Source organism: Pleurodeles waltl, chromosome 4_1 (assembly GCF_031143425.1).
Source record: "Pleurodeles waltl isolate 20211129_DDA chromosome 4_1, aPleWal1.hap1.20221129, whole genome shotgun sequence".
Classification (NCBI taxonomy): Eukaryota; Metazoa; Chordata; class Amphibia; order Caudata; family Salamandridae; genus Pleurodeles; species Pleurodeles waltl.
This window is the reverse complement of record NC_090442.1, coordinates 540031198-540047055: the sequence shown is the minus strand read 5'-3', so window position 1 is coordinate 540047055 and position 15858 is coordinate 540031198. Positions and strand designations below refer to the sequence as shown.

Here is a 15858-nt window from a genome sequence, read left to right as displayed (position 1 = left end):
ACCACCAGTGTTAATAAACAAGTGGCACTGAGAAAAACAGGATAGCCTAATAAGTTTGCGATGTGGGCCCTATACCACAACCTGAGCCTATGCTTACCGACTGCATCACGCCCAGCAGTCAAAGCAAAAGCACCTAAAACAGAGAGCTGGCCCTATATCCACCCAGAGCCTTATGCATATCATCTGTGTCACAGGCAGAGGGCCAAGTGGACAGCAACCAAAAAACCCTGTATTACCCCCAGAGGTCAACCTTACTGGCTGTTTTACATCCAGCCGTCCAAGTGATCACCCTTCCAGACGTTGACAAAACAAGAAAGTGACTTTCAGCTGATTATTTATCCTAGTTTGCCACACGCCAAATGCTAGGATTTAGGCTCTGATGTAGCCATCTGCCCTTGTGATGGTGGCTTCAGGATAGACCTCCGCCTGCAGATTCAGCAGAACTTTCAATCAATTGTGGCGTCTGCTTACCTTTCTTATTTGCAGAAATGTGAATCCGTCCAGGCAGGGTCTCCTTCTTATGGTCGCAATTGAGTCGGAAGAACCAATCAGCTACTACCTGGCTCGCCAAAATGTTGCTTGAATGAGAATTTACCCTAAAAAACAAGAGGCGTCTAGCAAAACAGGAAACAGTTCTTTTAATTAAACACTGAGGCCGGGAGAGTAGTTACAGCACAAAGGTCTGAGGACTGTCTCATAGTATATCGAAATGACCCACGATTTATACATTTCCCCTGGAAGCATAAAACACATAAAACATTCTTTCCCTGGTGAAACATGCAAACTATTGACAAGGAGTCGCAGATACAATTTCCAGATAGGGAATGCAGGAGAGCCTCGACCTGGCGTGGACACTATGTGGGCCAGCGAGTACGTGTTCAGATGTCCGGCCTGAGGGGTGCATGGTCACTGCATGTGATGTGTGTGCTATGTCCTGACTGGCTAAGTGTAACTAACTACATTTGACATCTAACTTTATGCTGTTTTGGGAATGCTTGGTCCCTTTGGCCATTTGTGCTTTATTGGGGCCACTCTCCGGGGACCATTGTACTGTTGCTGTCTGTCTGTGGAATCTGATCTAAGCCTGTTTGTTGGGCTGTCGGCTAAGTGTTACCCAACCTGTGACCTATCAGTCATTAACTTTCGGGCCTAGGCTGCAGAGCCTGCCTGACCACGTAACTATGTGCTGGGGCTCATAGAGAGTTCATGACAGGGGAATCCAAGAGGGGTGTTGTATCTTCATTCATGCATGGAAATGTATAATTTGTGTATAAAGGCATCTTGCTGTCGTGTGCGTCCATTGATCCGATATTAGCAATGAGATGAAGAAACTGCACTGGTAGCCATAGAGCAAGAAAAGGCCTTCAATACAGTAGATTGGGGATATATACTGGCGGTACTAAGAGCTATGGGTTTTGGTCCCCAACTTTGTGGCTGGATTCAGCTGCTGTACACTGAACCCAGAGCCCGGGTGTGGGTGGGCAGCAGTCGCTCGGAAGCATGGGTACTGGACTGCAGGACGAGACAGGGTTGCATGCTCTTGCCACTCCTGTTCGCTTTAGCACTATAGCCTTTGGTGATATGGGCGCAAATGGGGCTACGGGACTGGGGCATATAACTGGGAGATACTAATCATACAGTCTTGATTTACGTGGATGACATCCTGTTTTATCTCATCTCTCCCCAGTAAGCACTGCCTATTGTTGCAACTGCTAGATGGGTTTGGGAAACTCTCCAACCTCAGATTTAACCACCACACGTTGTTGTTTCCACTTGCAACACTGGTTGGAAGCCCTCTATATTGCCTCCCTAACATCGGCCTTCGTTGGGAGTTGACGCAATTCATATACCTCAGAATTAGGGTGCCACATTCCAGATCACAGCAGATGAGTATTATGGTAGATAGGGTGCTGGACACCCTAAAGAAATCAGTGCCCTTTTGGAATTCACTAGCCCTGTCCTTAATGGGCAGCGTGGCCGCAGCAAGATGTTAGTACTACCTAGATATCTGTACGTCCTACAGAAATCACTATGTCTCCTCCCGACGAGGGTGTACAGACACCTGAACTCCAAACTCGTCTCTTTGTTGTGGGTGGGCAAAAAAAGTAGAGTGGCCTTAGCAACGCTAATTAAACAACACAAGAGTGGATTGGAGGTTCCACAGCTCAACCTATACTATTAAGCAGCACACCTCCAACACAAAGCCAGATGGCTAGAGGCAGGAGACAATTGGGAGAAACTGCTAGTGGGAGGACGGGTGGAGATAGAAAGATTGCTGGACTTCTTAATGGAAAGAGCAGGGATTTCAAATAACGTCCCATACATAGTCCGACGTACAGCCTCTCTTTGGCAACATTTCTTGCAGGTAGTACTAAAACGGGCTCCATTCCACCGGGAGCTCTTAGTCTGGTTTTTGAAGCCTTTGAAATAGATAATAACCCATATGTCATTCCAAGCCTGGCGAGAGGACTGATGCACTCAACTTGGCGATTTATATCCTGGGGAGACAATTCTGACTTTTGAAGAAGCCACTCAAGAATTTGGCAGAGGACCTAGCAACTTTCTACATTACGCAGGTTTGTCTGAAATTGCAAAGGTAACTTGGTCCACTTACCCCGGTGAACCCATACCTACCAACAACCTGAGGATCCTATGTTCATGTGGTACAAGTAGAAACTTAATAACACTGTTATATATCGGGCCATGTGAAACGACGCGGCAGGGTCCCTGACGTGGGCACGTAGGGTCTGGGAAGCAGACCTTGACACTCCACTGGAGGGAGGGACAGGGAGGGAGTACTGGTCATGCATGTGTGCCTTAAACTGATTAATCTCCTGCAACACCTGTTTTAAATTGATACACTACAACTTCCTACACAGGACCTATCTCGCTCCTAATGACCTCCATCATGTGTCCCCAGTAAGGGCAGACAGGTGTCCTTGATGCAGCACTGGAGGTGCCGATTTCTTACATCTAGCGTGGGACTGCCAGGTAGTACAAACTTCAGGAACCAGGAGGTGAAGGGCATTAAAAGGTCTATGCACCTGAATATTACACTCACACCACAACACTATTAGGCAATAAGAAGAAGCCTAAGGGTACAAAAAAATGGCATACACATTTCTGCAACTGACATTGGTGTTGGCCAGACGCAGATTCGCGTTCACTTGGATCGGGGAATAGGGTATCAGAAATAAAACAGTGGCATAGAGATATACAGGAGTGGGCAGCAGCAGAAGCAGCCCACATGAAACTCAGTGGGCAAGATTAAGGGCTGGCTGGGGACCTCACAGCCAGGAACAACCTCACAGACATGATCTCAGACTCTGACACAGATTCGGAAGACACAGGTAGTAATAGTTCAAATTACCAAATGGGTGGCAATACAAATACAGGAGGGGGAAGGAATGAGACACACACGAGTATGGATGATGGTTATCCGGTAATATGGGATGACGTGCGCCACACCTGAAACCTGTACAATTTTTCGTATGTTGGAAAGACAGACACATTTAACCTGTTTACAAGCAATACACCATGTACTGTGCTCACCTATAACTGCTGTGTTGCATGTTCAAAAAATGGAAAATAAAGGTTTCAAATATATTTATTTTGCTAGTACCAGGTAAGTTAGGAGTCTCAACTGGCTGTATGAAAATATTTTTTGTTTTTTTTTCCATTTTCAACAGGTATGCACTACAATGTTAACTTCTTTTATGTTAAATAATTTAAAGTGAACATATTTGAAAAAAACTGCATTTGCCACAAATAAGTTTGACATATCAATTTCAACCAACACCAAATAAAAATATAGCAAGAAAGATAGCAAAGCTTCACCTGCGTTTAAAAGTTCCTCACACAAACGTACATCTCCAGATGTCAAGGCTCTTTTTAATGTTTCTTCCTTGTCATCTTCCACTATATGTTTCTCTGAATTCTAAAACAAAAAAACAGTAGGATAACCTTTTCTTAACTGTTTTACGGTGAAGTTGACCTTGCTTCTGTGCAAGGTATACTGTTGATACAAATACTTCATGTACATAGCACTGACACGACCAGCTTCGAATGAAGGCATCAAAACTTCAACAATTGATTTTTTTCACACTTATTCGTTTTTAAAAAACTTGCCGGTTGTTGTATACATAGTATTTTTCCATACTGGGAGACTGGCAAAGTAACAAAGGCCTCTAGGTGGGATAATCATCTATGCCAGTACCATTTATACACCTATAGTAATGCCCATTTGCACCAGCCCGCCCCTAAGGACATTCGAGCCATGACCACATGCATGTAGTCCCACCACAGTGAGTCAAACACCTTCCATATGCCTACAGATAACACCACTGTTCCTGGGTGATGAAGGAGAGAGGTCTCATGCAGGACATGATATAGGTGCTGTATGTTATTTGAGGTGTTTTGTAAGGGGAATAAAGTTGTCGTGATCGCCATGCTCTTGGGTTTGCCTACAGTATGTATACCATCTTTCCTCTTGGTCAAGCTATTTGTGTAATGGGGTGTCCCCTACTGTCAGGGTGAGTTAGCCATGAGAGCAGTCTACCCACCCTGCCCCATTCATGAGTGTAAACATCAGATATTCGAGTCTGTTCAGGACCCAGAATTGTTTTTAACTTGGTCACATGTTCTTCCCGTTCCTCGCGTGGGGTGGGCAGATGCACCACCACAGGAAGCAGATTTACGCCACGCACGATCAAAGACTGAGCGGACAATGCTTTTTTTGCACTACTCCCTCAAAAGAAAATGTAGTACCAATAATCACTTCTTCAACATAATATGAAAGTAGGTATTATAGAAAATAGACGGACTGTTGCAGCCATTCTCTGTACAAAGTTATGTTAAAGGGGGGAGGGGGACTCAAACTGTCACTGAACACAGTTACAAGAAGGGAATCCAGTGAGAAATCAAGCTACTACTGAATCAAAGAAAAGCGTACTAGACCCAGAAATCTGAAGGCACAACAACAAATCAACCATTTACTTCGTTACGAACACCATGCTGATGCTCAAAAGATAGTTTTTTTATGGCACATGGCTAATAGCAAAAGTCTGTAGCTTGAGCTCTTGGCTGTTAGAAATTGGGTCTCTAGTTGGCCGAGGTATGCACTCTGTCCAATCCTAGTCGGGGTAATTCAGAGACACACCCTAAATAGAGCTGTGCTTGCCCAGCGCAGACAGGCTTAACTTAAGAGGCAGTGTGTAAATTATTTGTGAAACGCTCACATTACAGTAATAGTGAAAACACCACAAAAAGACTCCACACCAGTTTAGAAAAGGAGACTTTTTTATAAGCAAAACAAGACCAAAACGAGAAAGTCCAAAAAGTAGAACTTGAGATATGAATTCCTAAAGGATAAATTAAAATGTAGTGCTTAGAAGTCAATAATGCGAAAAGGTTACTTGTGGTCAAGCTAGACAGGGGTAAATCCAAAGTTCAGGTCGACCGTGATGAGGGGTAGGCTGGCTACAGGACCCACGGAGGGCCAGCTGAAAAAGTACCTTGGATGGAGCAGGTGTTGAAGAATCAATGTGTCAGTTCTGACCCACACAGTTGGGTAGATGGTCGTAGTCAAACCTCACAGTCGGGTCCCATGTCGCTATCGAACCCATTACGATGTAGGGGCTGCTTTGTCAAACCTCGCCGTGCTGACTTCAGATTGGTACTGCGTCCTCGTCGAGCCTCGCAAATTGGGACCTGCATCAAAGGGCACTGCGTCCGTTCCAACTGGTGCAAAGTCGTCACTGCCTCTATTCTGGCAGAAAAACAGCTTTCATGGCCCAGGTTTGGATTGGCACATCTTGGCTGGGAAGACTCACAGTTGGCAGAGTCCAGCAGCTGAAGCAGAGTTGAGACAAGTCTTTAATGGCCCTGAGACTTCAAGAACAGGAGGCAAGCCAGCAAGTCCTTGGAGAACTTGGGCTCAACGATGTAGCGAGCAGGTCCAGTCCTTCTCAAACCCAAGCAAAAAGCAGCAGACCAAAACAGCAATGCAGGAAGCAAAGTGGCAGTCCCTGCTAGAGCACAGCACTGAGCAGGCCAAAACAGCAATGCAGTTAGCAAAGTGGCAGTCCCTCCAGGCATTACAGCAGCTCTTCCTCCTAGAAGAATGTCCCTGATTCCAGCATAGTTTTGATTTGGTGGGGTTTGGGGCCCAGTACTTATGCCCATTTGAGTCTTTGAAGGGGAGGGAGAGTTCAAAGAAAGGCCTTTGAAGTGCACAATGTTTCTGCACTTACTTCCCTGGCTCTAGACACTCTACATGAGGTTGTGCACCTCTGTGTGGAGACAGCACAGCCCTATTCGGGTATATGTGTCAGCTCCTTCCTCCCATCTAGCCCAGGAAGGCCCATCAGCCTGGTGACAGGCCAGTGGGATGCATATGTCAGACCCCCAGCTCCCTTTGCATGTGACTGTCTATAGGGAATGCACAAAGCCCAGCTGTCGCCCACCCCTGATGTGTATTCAGAGCTAGGCAAAGGCTCAGAATGGTCAAAAGTAAGTAAATGCCAACTTTCTAAAAAGTGGCATTTTCAGGCTTACAATTTTAAAATTCGACTTCGCCATAAGTTGCTATTTTGAATCGTGGCACCAAAATCCAAATTTCAGTCTTTTCCCATTTGGAAGTTACACTTAAAGGCTGCTTCAAGGTAACCCTAATGTTAACTTATGGGAGAGAGAGGCCTTGCAGAAGTGAAAGTCAAATGTAATTGTTTTTTCACTACCAGGACATAAACTTAAAGAACCTGCCCAACTTTAATACACTGTACCCTGCCCTTAAGGCTACAGTAGGGGTGAGATATGTAATAAAAAGGAAAGTTTGGGCCTAGCAAGTGCACAAAATGGCAGTTGAAAACCGCACACACAGGATCTGCAGTGGCACCTGGGACGCCAAACACACCCCAGCGAAGGGCATAGTTGTCTAAAGGGCTACTGTAGTGGTTGACACAATCAGGGCTGCAGGTCCATTTATAGGCCCTGGGCACAAATAGTACACTTTACTAGGGACTTACAAGTGAATTAAAGAAGGATAAGCCAATATCACCATGTATCAGAGTACAGAGCACCTGTACTTTAGCACTGCTTAGTAGTGGTAAAGTGCACTAAAGCCAACAAAAATGAGATAAGAAAAAGAGGTGAAGTAAGGCAAACAGTTTGGGAATAACCCTGAAGAGTGGACCATTTCCAAAACTGGCCAAGAGATCCCACTCAAAGACCCAACCCTGTCTGAACGGTCTCTGTGCTGTACCTGCTACTATATGGGGGACCCTAATTTAGGTCCTTCCCTTCAGAACCTATTGCCAACACCAGAAAAAAAAATGTTCTTGGTGAAGATGTTAGGATTGACACTAACTAATTCTATGTACCTTTTAGCAAAGGAAACAGCAGCAATTATTCAGCTTTGTAAGAGAAGCTGGGCATTTCCACAGAAAAAGTATTGAACATCTGTGACTGGCCCATAGCTGTCTTCCACATGTGTGACTACCTGAAAGACTGTCCCATCAGGTGTCCCCAATTCCCATAATCCTTCCCACAAATCTATCAATGTCCTACCATCCACAAACAGCCTCCCACCCTCCTCACCAAACCCTTGTTGTCCACCACAGAATTAAAGTAAATTACTCCATTTTGTCACTCTGTAAATGCATAGATGTTTTAATCCGCAAAAGACAGCAGACTGAACCTGAAAATACTGAAACAGAACAGAAATCTATGGATGATGCATGACACTGTACCAAACACATGCATCAGGTTGAGACCAATCACATGCAAACATGAAAAATAAACTGTATTCTGGGCATATGGAATATGAATCACACATTTCCTTGAAGACTTTGGCCAGTAAGGGAGCTACAATCAAGTCCTTTGTTTTATAATATTCAATAGGCCATCCTCTCCAGTTGTTTTTCCAATTGCCTGGGCATGGCTTTTATACCGTCCCAAATCTCATCTTCAGAGATGTCGCTCTCCAGTTCAACAGCAGGGTTGTCTTTTAGGTGAGGAAGAGGATGTCAGCCAAAAAAAATATATTTTTTTTCTGCTTCAATCAAGGCATCAGTTGCAGAAGAGTACAAATCCTTGTATAAGGATCCAAACTCCTCTGCTTTTTGAACCGGAATTTGGACTGGATTGGTCAGTAGTCTCTGTGGGATGTGGATGGTTGGGATGAAATGTTGTGTCTCCTCTTGTTTCAGTTGTGGAGCAAGGAATAATTCAGTTTTTCCTTCTCCACACTCATAATGACTATGTTTAATCTACCCTAGCACTTTCTCTGCCACTGAAGCAAATATTGAATTAAGATCCATTTTAGGTTGCACAAGGCCTTGAAAATTATCAGGTGACCCGTTCTGTCGAAATTGGGTTGCTCATACATTGTTCCAGGTGGCATCTGGTCTCTAGGTATAGTCGATGTATGGTAGACTACCTTATCACTTGGCCATGCATATAGGCTTTGCTAGCGGCCCATAGAATTTGCGCAGAGTCCACCCAAGTTGTTCAAATTTCCATTTCCCCAGTGGGTGCTGGAATTTCCACACCGGCATTCTCCATCTTCCCTGTGATGGTTGAATGAGTCCAAGTTCGAAGTCTAACTGAAAAAGGGAGCAATCAGGCCATTATCAAAGATTTTACAGGAGAATAATTTGGGGGCCAGCCGTCACGCCTTTAGAAAATTAGATAAAAAAATGATTTTGGTCTCTGCGATGTGCGGGTGAGAATAGAAAGTAAATTCTTGATCACTTGAGTGCAGGAGGCACCATGGATTCACAAGAGCATGGTCCGCCAAAAGATACAGAAGCTCCACCCTGTCTTTGTTCCACATTGTCACTGGTTATCCTGTTCTGTCTAGAAGTTAATCTAATACATGCTATATTCCAGTCTCCAGCAAGAATGATTTCAGTATGTTCTAAGTCCACCAACAGCATGTGCAGCCTGGAAAAGAACTGGAGTTCAAGGCCATTCAGTGCATAAACACTCACTATAATGAACTGTGTGGCTTAGATTTTAAGACTTGTAAAACATAGCCTCTGTCTTCATTCTTCCGAGTGTTGCTTAAGCGAGCTATGACTCTCTTATAAATCAATATTGCAGTAAGTACCCCCTTTCTTGAGCATATGGCCAACTGCCAAAAAATGTGTTTCCTGTAAAAAGGCTACATCAGGAGTTTTAGATGCTAGGTATGTCAATATAATTTTTCTGTTTTATATAGCTGTTGAGTTTTTTTTTTTTTACATTAAATGACAATATTTAAAGACTTAAGGGGCATGGCGATGTTAAATGTTTTTGGGAACTTAGGGAGAGCTACTATTCTAGGGGAACCCGAATGTTCCTAAGAGTACACAGCGCTGTGTTGGTGCTGGTTTGCAGGAAGAGCAACTCTATGAGTTGCAACCTATATTCGGGGCTTCATGGCATCCCCCAGCCCAAAAAATGTCTAGTTTCTAGAATTGAGCAAGGGCATAGTTTAAACAGTTATTGCCTTTTTGGTGAGGTTTCAAGGGTAATATGGATTTATCTCTGTCTCGTTCTGGTTGTGATTAGAGGCCATGTTGTTGATCTTGCTGTAGTGTGATATGGTGAGACGTGTGGTCCTCACTTCTCACACCTATAGTCAGCAACAGTCCTCTATTGCATTGTCCACCTGTCATATCTCTACTAGTTGAAGGTATCACTGGTGCAGTCTCCATCGCTTGTTCAGTATATGTCTCTAAAAAGCATTCCAGAGATTTTGGGTCAGTAAATTCCCAGGTCCTGCTGTCCATTGTGGAAATCATAGTGACGAGGTTCAGTAGATCGATCCTAAAGCAGAAAGACACACTATGGGGTAAGAGCCAGGAATATTTCCTGATCAGATTGGCTACATTAGAAAAATTTGCAGTTATACTGACTCTATGCCCATTATATTGGAAAGAGCCATTTTGGCAAGAGAGTCGGAGAATAGTTAAGTCTTAGCTGTGAGGTAGATGAACAGGCTAAAATTAGTCTAGGGGTGTACAGATTGGGTTCCTGGTGTACTTGCATCCTGCGCCCACTCTGAAACTCTATTGGGTGTTTAGACCTTGAATGCAGGAGCTCTGGCAACATTTAAGCCAGGAAAATCTTCAGCTCTAGTGCCCCCTCCTTCTCCTGAACTCCATATATGCAAATATCACACAGGCTGCAGTCTTCCAGCTCCACCAACTGGCACTGTCGATTCCAAATATCAGTACCCCAAGTCTAGTATTAGATTAACCGGTTGATCTACATCAGTTAGTCTGCTTGCCACATGCTCAAGTTGGGTCTTGAAGGTACAGAAATCTGTCCGGAGGCTTTTCATTACTTTGGTAGTTTCCAGCGTTGCCTGTTCATTCTGGTAATAGACACTTTTATGTCTTTAAGGTCTGATAAGATCAAATCCAGTAATCGGTAGTGTCTTAAAATATGCTTGCTCAGCTATTCTCCCCAATCCCTCACGTATCGTTGTAGAAAACCCATGATGGCGGCACCCTGTGTGGCCGATGACATCAAACTTGGGCATCAATCCCAATTTAAACTATTCATCATCGTGGACTTGTGGGGAGACCACACGGTAAGTAACAGAGGTGGCACTATGTTCAATCAGTGTAATCGGGCACTTTCACCTAACCCCTATCCACCCACATGGTGTTGCATGTGATCATCACTCCCTGTATTCCATCTCTTCACTGCTCTGCAGCACCAAATAAAGTTAGGAGTGGTTTCCCACCATAATCCCACCAGGTTACATGGGTTACAAAAATTTTAAAAATGCTCAGCTTTAAAGCTTACATACTGGGTTCAGTAGACCTCTCTCACCGAGCAACTGCGTGTTGCAGGCAGGATTGTTTTTGTTCAGGAATGGACACTTTCTGGTACAAAATGAATCCTACGAGTCTTTTTCCTCTTTCTAAAATGGAGCACACTTAGAAAGAAGAAACAACAAGGTGAAATTAAGCTATTTCACCTCGTTGCTCCTCCCCTGGGAAGGCATAGCATTTTGACGCATTTTCAGATATACCAGACTTGGTAAATCTGCTTATGTGCCAAAATCCATAGGTGGATGCGTGGTAACACCCGTACTCCACCCATGGAACTCCTTCCCAGGTTAGAGTGACACAAGACAGCAACTTGCGTTGCCTTGTGTTACTCCAGATTTTCCAAGCAACAAAGGGCCGTGCATGGTGGCCTTGCTTTGCTTGGTAAATATGACTTTAGTATTGCGTTGTCCTTGTGACACCATGCATGATGCAAAGGCAACGTAATACTATAATAAATCTAGTGCCTGGTGTCTACTTTGCATACAAAACTAGGAAGAGACTATGTAGACCTGGACTAAAGAACCAGTTCAAAGGGAGATTTCTAAAAAGAATCTAAACAGAAGATAGAAGAGTTGATGATAAAAGTATGCACATCCAGAAACTTCTAAGAAAACAAGCCACAAGGGACACACAGAATCAAGTGAGCCCCAAGGAGCTCTACTTGTTCCAATTAACCCACACCTAAAAAAAAAAAAAAAAAAACACTAGACATGATCTCACAAAAGAGGAGAACAATTCCCAATAAGGCACCATTTTTCGAAGTATGTCCAATGATGGGAACGACTCGCTGAGGTAGAGATTTCTGAAATAAAATCTTGACATCTTTGCAAAAGCTGATAATCATCCTCAATGCTGAAGCCCAGCCCTCTTGTGGTCCAGGCTTACCATCGCTAGAGAGGACCAATGAAGGACCTGGCACAACAAGGGAGTAAGATCGAGTAGAAGACATAGCAAAACAAGTCAACAACTTCAAGAGAAATCAAAACGCACCCACCATCCTCACAAGAACCATCTGAGGAATTCCATAAAACAGATCCAGAAAACAATGGAAAGAGAAAGCATTCATCCCACATTTTTCCTCCCTCCTAACCTGAACACAGGTGAGGGGACAACAATGTTCAAAAGCACTGCTCACACATTCAAAAACAAATTAAGCAAGGATAAGATTGCATATGACAAAGGAGGTGGGAGGCTCTCTGATGGATATTTAAGAACACAAAAGAGGCAAGGTCAAGACTATCAATCTGCCTACTGGTTTCACTTTCTTCGGCAAAACGTTTAAGACCCATTTCATAAATTCTAAAAAAGAAAAAATAAATCAGCAAAGACCTGACCCTTTTGAAAGTCATTTAATAGAGTCCACATCATCATTGCAGCAAATATTTATGGCTGAAAAAGAACAATTCAGACCAGCCTCAATCTTGCCATCGCTTGGGTCTTGAAGCACAACACCTTCAGAAGCAATGAAGAAGGCCCAGTCTGGATTACCATTAAGCAATTCACCTTAGATACTCAGGCAAGCTCTGACTCAAATGCTTCCAAATGGTAATTTCTGGCCAGAAACTGCAAAGTCCCGCACTGTTTACAACTTTCCACTACATGACTATGAGAACCCTAACTGCATTATGAACAGGCATAACTTGTATGCAATTAATCTTATAAAGGGCAAACAACTTCCCAGAAATTGAAACAAGTGCTTCAAAAACCAAGTGGTCTCAGACTTGGGATACTGCTTCAGATGGAAGCCTTAAACACAGATCACCTTGGATTGTCAGGAACCCGGTTCCTCTAGCCTACCACATTTGGAAATTGTCTGTCCCTAGAGCAGGGTACTTGCAACTATATTCATCTTCAATAGGAGTTCCTGACTAGAAAGTACAAGGAGGGTGTCCCCAAGCTCAGTCTTGTACATATTCAAATTCATCTTTGAGTACATCACATACTCGATCACGCCGGGCGACTCAAAACAAGTGCCTGCTAGAATAGAACTACTGTTTAGATCGATTGACAAGAAGAGGATTCAAGGTTAGTTCTACTATGCTAGGGTCAAAAAGGCCACTGCGAATGCCTACTCTTCCCTAACCCCTCCAAAATCAGGTCAAAAAGGCCTGAGCCATGTCCTATCACCTATAACGTCTCCACCAAGAGGAAAAAGGAGAGATCTGCATCCGCTCAACAGTCATGTCAAAGGCCTATCTGTTTGGTGTCATGTTGCTGGCCTGTGAACAACCCCACAAAAATACTCACTGCCTCTCTTTCAAGTGTGCATAGTAGTCTCAATGCATCGGAGACGTGCTGCTCCACGACAGCCACTGCCTATCGTGATCACCCAACCCCGGGCCCTGGCGCCTCCATACAGAGTCGGGGTGGCCCAACAGACAACAAGAGGGGCATGAGGCGCAGGCCTCAAGTTGCGACCCCTTTTGCAGTACATGCATGCGCAGCTACCTTCATACACCTGAACCATACCAACTTAATTATCCACTACTGAACACGTATCTGGTCTTCCTGATTGCTTGCATGCAACAACAACTGTTTGTCCACCACGGTGCACACTTACTTAGGGGATGGTGAAGATTGGAATCCCCCCCACTTTGTATCAAAGGGGAATTATACCTCTAAGTAGCGCATCTGAGGTGCCATTAACCTCCCTTAAAAAACACTCCCACAGGACCCCAGTCAAAGTGGTTAAACCACTAGTGATCAACAACTGAAAAAGTATAAACCACCATGGGTAAACCTAGAACTAAACAGATGCCTGCCACTGCTGACCCAATAGACACACTTATGCACACCTGAGAAGAAGCAGAGACCAAAGCCTCCAATGACCTATGCATTCACTCATACCCAGGCAAAGTACAAATGGCCATAGCAGACACCAAGCAGGCTTTGCAACAAGATATTGGCACTGTGTCCACGGGCCTAGGCTTCCTTCGTGCAGAGCATAATAAACTGTCAGAAAGGGTGAAGGTAGTGGAACACGCGGTGGAAGAATTTAGACCTGCACAAGTTGCACTCTCTTGCACCATCCAAGTCCTGGAAGATTGAGTAAAAACTGTTAGAACAAAGAGCCAAAGATGTCGAAGGACGCAATCGTCGTAATAACATTAGAGTGGTAGGCCTTTCTGAAAGGTGCGCAGGGCACAGACATGGTGTTGTTCCTGAAGTCTTGGCTAAAGATGACAGCGGCCACAGACTGTCTCACACCCTTCTTTGCGCTGGAAAGAGCCCCCGGCCCCAGGAAGCCCGCCCCACCCACCTAGTGGTGGCACTTCTCCTGCATTTTAAAGATAGAAGCACCACACTTCAGAAGTCATGAGACAATGGCCCCTACTTACTGGGGGACAGGACGGTTATATTGTTCCCTGACTTCAGAGGAAAGGTGCAGACAGAGAGTGTCCTATTAAAATGTTTAAAAAGCCCTCTTCAAAGAAGGGGTACAATATTCCTTAATATTCCTGGCCAAATTACGGATGATCCAGGATGGCACCACGCACTGTTGTGTGACACCAGGAGGAGGCTTGGGCATGGCTTGAAACATACAAAACAGCACGTAAAACATCCACAGCTAAGCCCAAAAGAGCTCAATGACGATTCAGAAAAAGGACTTGAGACAACACTTAGGGATCTTCATTGAAGAAACCCTCCTCTATACAAACCGAATGTGAGAGAGCTGCTGCATTGCAACCCGTAGCAGACATGATCGCGACTCAGCAAACAAGGGAAGGCACTGAGAACTCATCAGACCATGGCTCAACGCCTTAGACTCCAGGCAGTCACACCTTTTGGGAAACACCAACCCCTACCCCACAGACAGCCGAGAAACTGTCAAATCTAAGGCCGTTATGCTGCACTCCAGGGAACTCATTGGCTTGCGGACTGGACGCCAACTGCCGGAGTTCGCAGCTGGCTGACTGGGGGTAGCATAATACGATAGACAGGGGTTGGCCCGGGACTGGGCCTCTGGGGCTCCCCATAACTACCTCGACTGAGACGATCAAAGCTGGAGCGGGGTTCCAAGACAAACTCCTTATTTGCTTACCCCCAGAAGATTGCCGTTACCTAGGGACTTGAAGTGGTAATCTTGTATTAATATTTTTGTTTTACAGGTTTGGACGGCCAGCCGTTGCTGGGCTGCCCTTGGGTATGGGAGTTTGTGATGTGTGTTACACTGGTTGGTCTTGGGGGGACACATATCCATTGGTGGGGGGATACGAACTGGGAGAGGTATGCCAGAAGACATATGGCTAGCCACCATACACCAGCCATCAGAAAGACCCAATTAGGTACTGCTGTAACCATGGTTACCTGGAACATTAGGGGAATGGGATAGGCTGCTAAACGGCATAATATACATTGATATTTACAACGACGGGGCACACAGATAGCCATGTTACAAAAGACTCATCTCTTCACTGGGGAAATAGACCACCTATGCCGCAGGTGGCATGGACACATTTATGCTACATCATACTCAGCCTATGCTCGGGGAGTATTGATCTGCGTAAAGGCTGAAACTCTCTTTGAACACATACATATGTTGACTGATAATGAAGAGCAATATGTTCTGGTTAAGGGTATGTGATTGGGCAAAGAAAAAAGTAGTATACATACCTCAAATCAAGATCAAATGACATACCTCCAAGAGTTACCCACACCTCTTGCCACCATGGGGACCTAAAACCTACTCCTGGGGGAGATTTCAATTGTGTAATAAACATCATTATTGACAGGTCCACCCCCTCGTTGATGGGAGCCCCAGCACACGCTCTCAGAGATTCTAGCAGTGGCTCCTTAATTGGGACCCGTTGGAGATTTGGAGGCTACAGCATAGTCAGACAGGTGAATACTCCTTTTACTCTCCAGTATATAAAATACACCCCAGACTAGACATGTTCATCTGCTCTGCCCACATGCGAGGCCAGATGATACACATAGAATATCTGGGACATACTCTCTCAGACCACAGCCCGCTTACTACTAAAATACTGTCCTGTACCGGTGATACCATTGTGGCGACTCCACCCCCAGT

General features: G+C 44.7%; 1 protein-coding gene across 1 annotated transcript in view; it reads right to left on the bottom strand.

Moving 5' to 3' along the window:
* The window catches only part of ASZ1 (ankyrin repeat, SAM and basic leucine zipper domain containing 1), a 995454-nt gene that overhangs the window by 959857 nt on the left and 19739 nt on the right, over nucleotides 1–15858 (bottom strand). The window contains exon 2 of the mRNA XM_069228909.1: nucleotides 3838–3937. Within this exon, the coding sequence (XP_069085010.1) occupies nucleotides 3838–3937 (100 nt within the window). The remainder of the gene's footprint in view (nucleotides 1–3837; nucleotides 3938–15858) is intronic.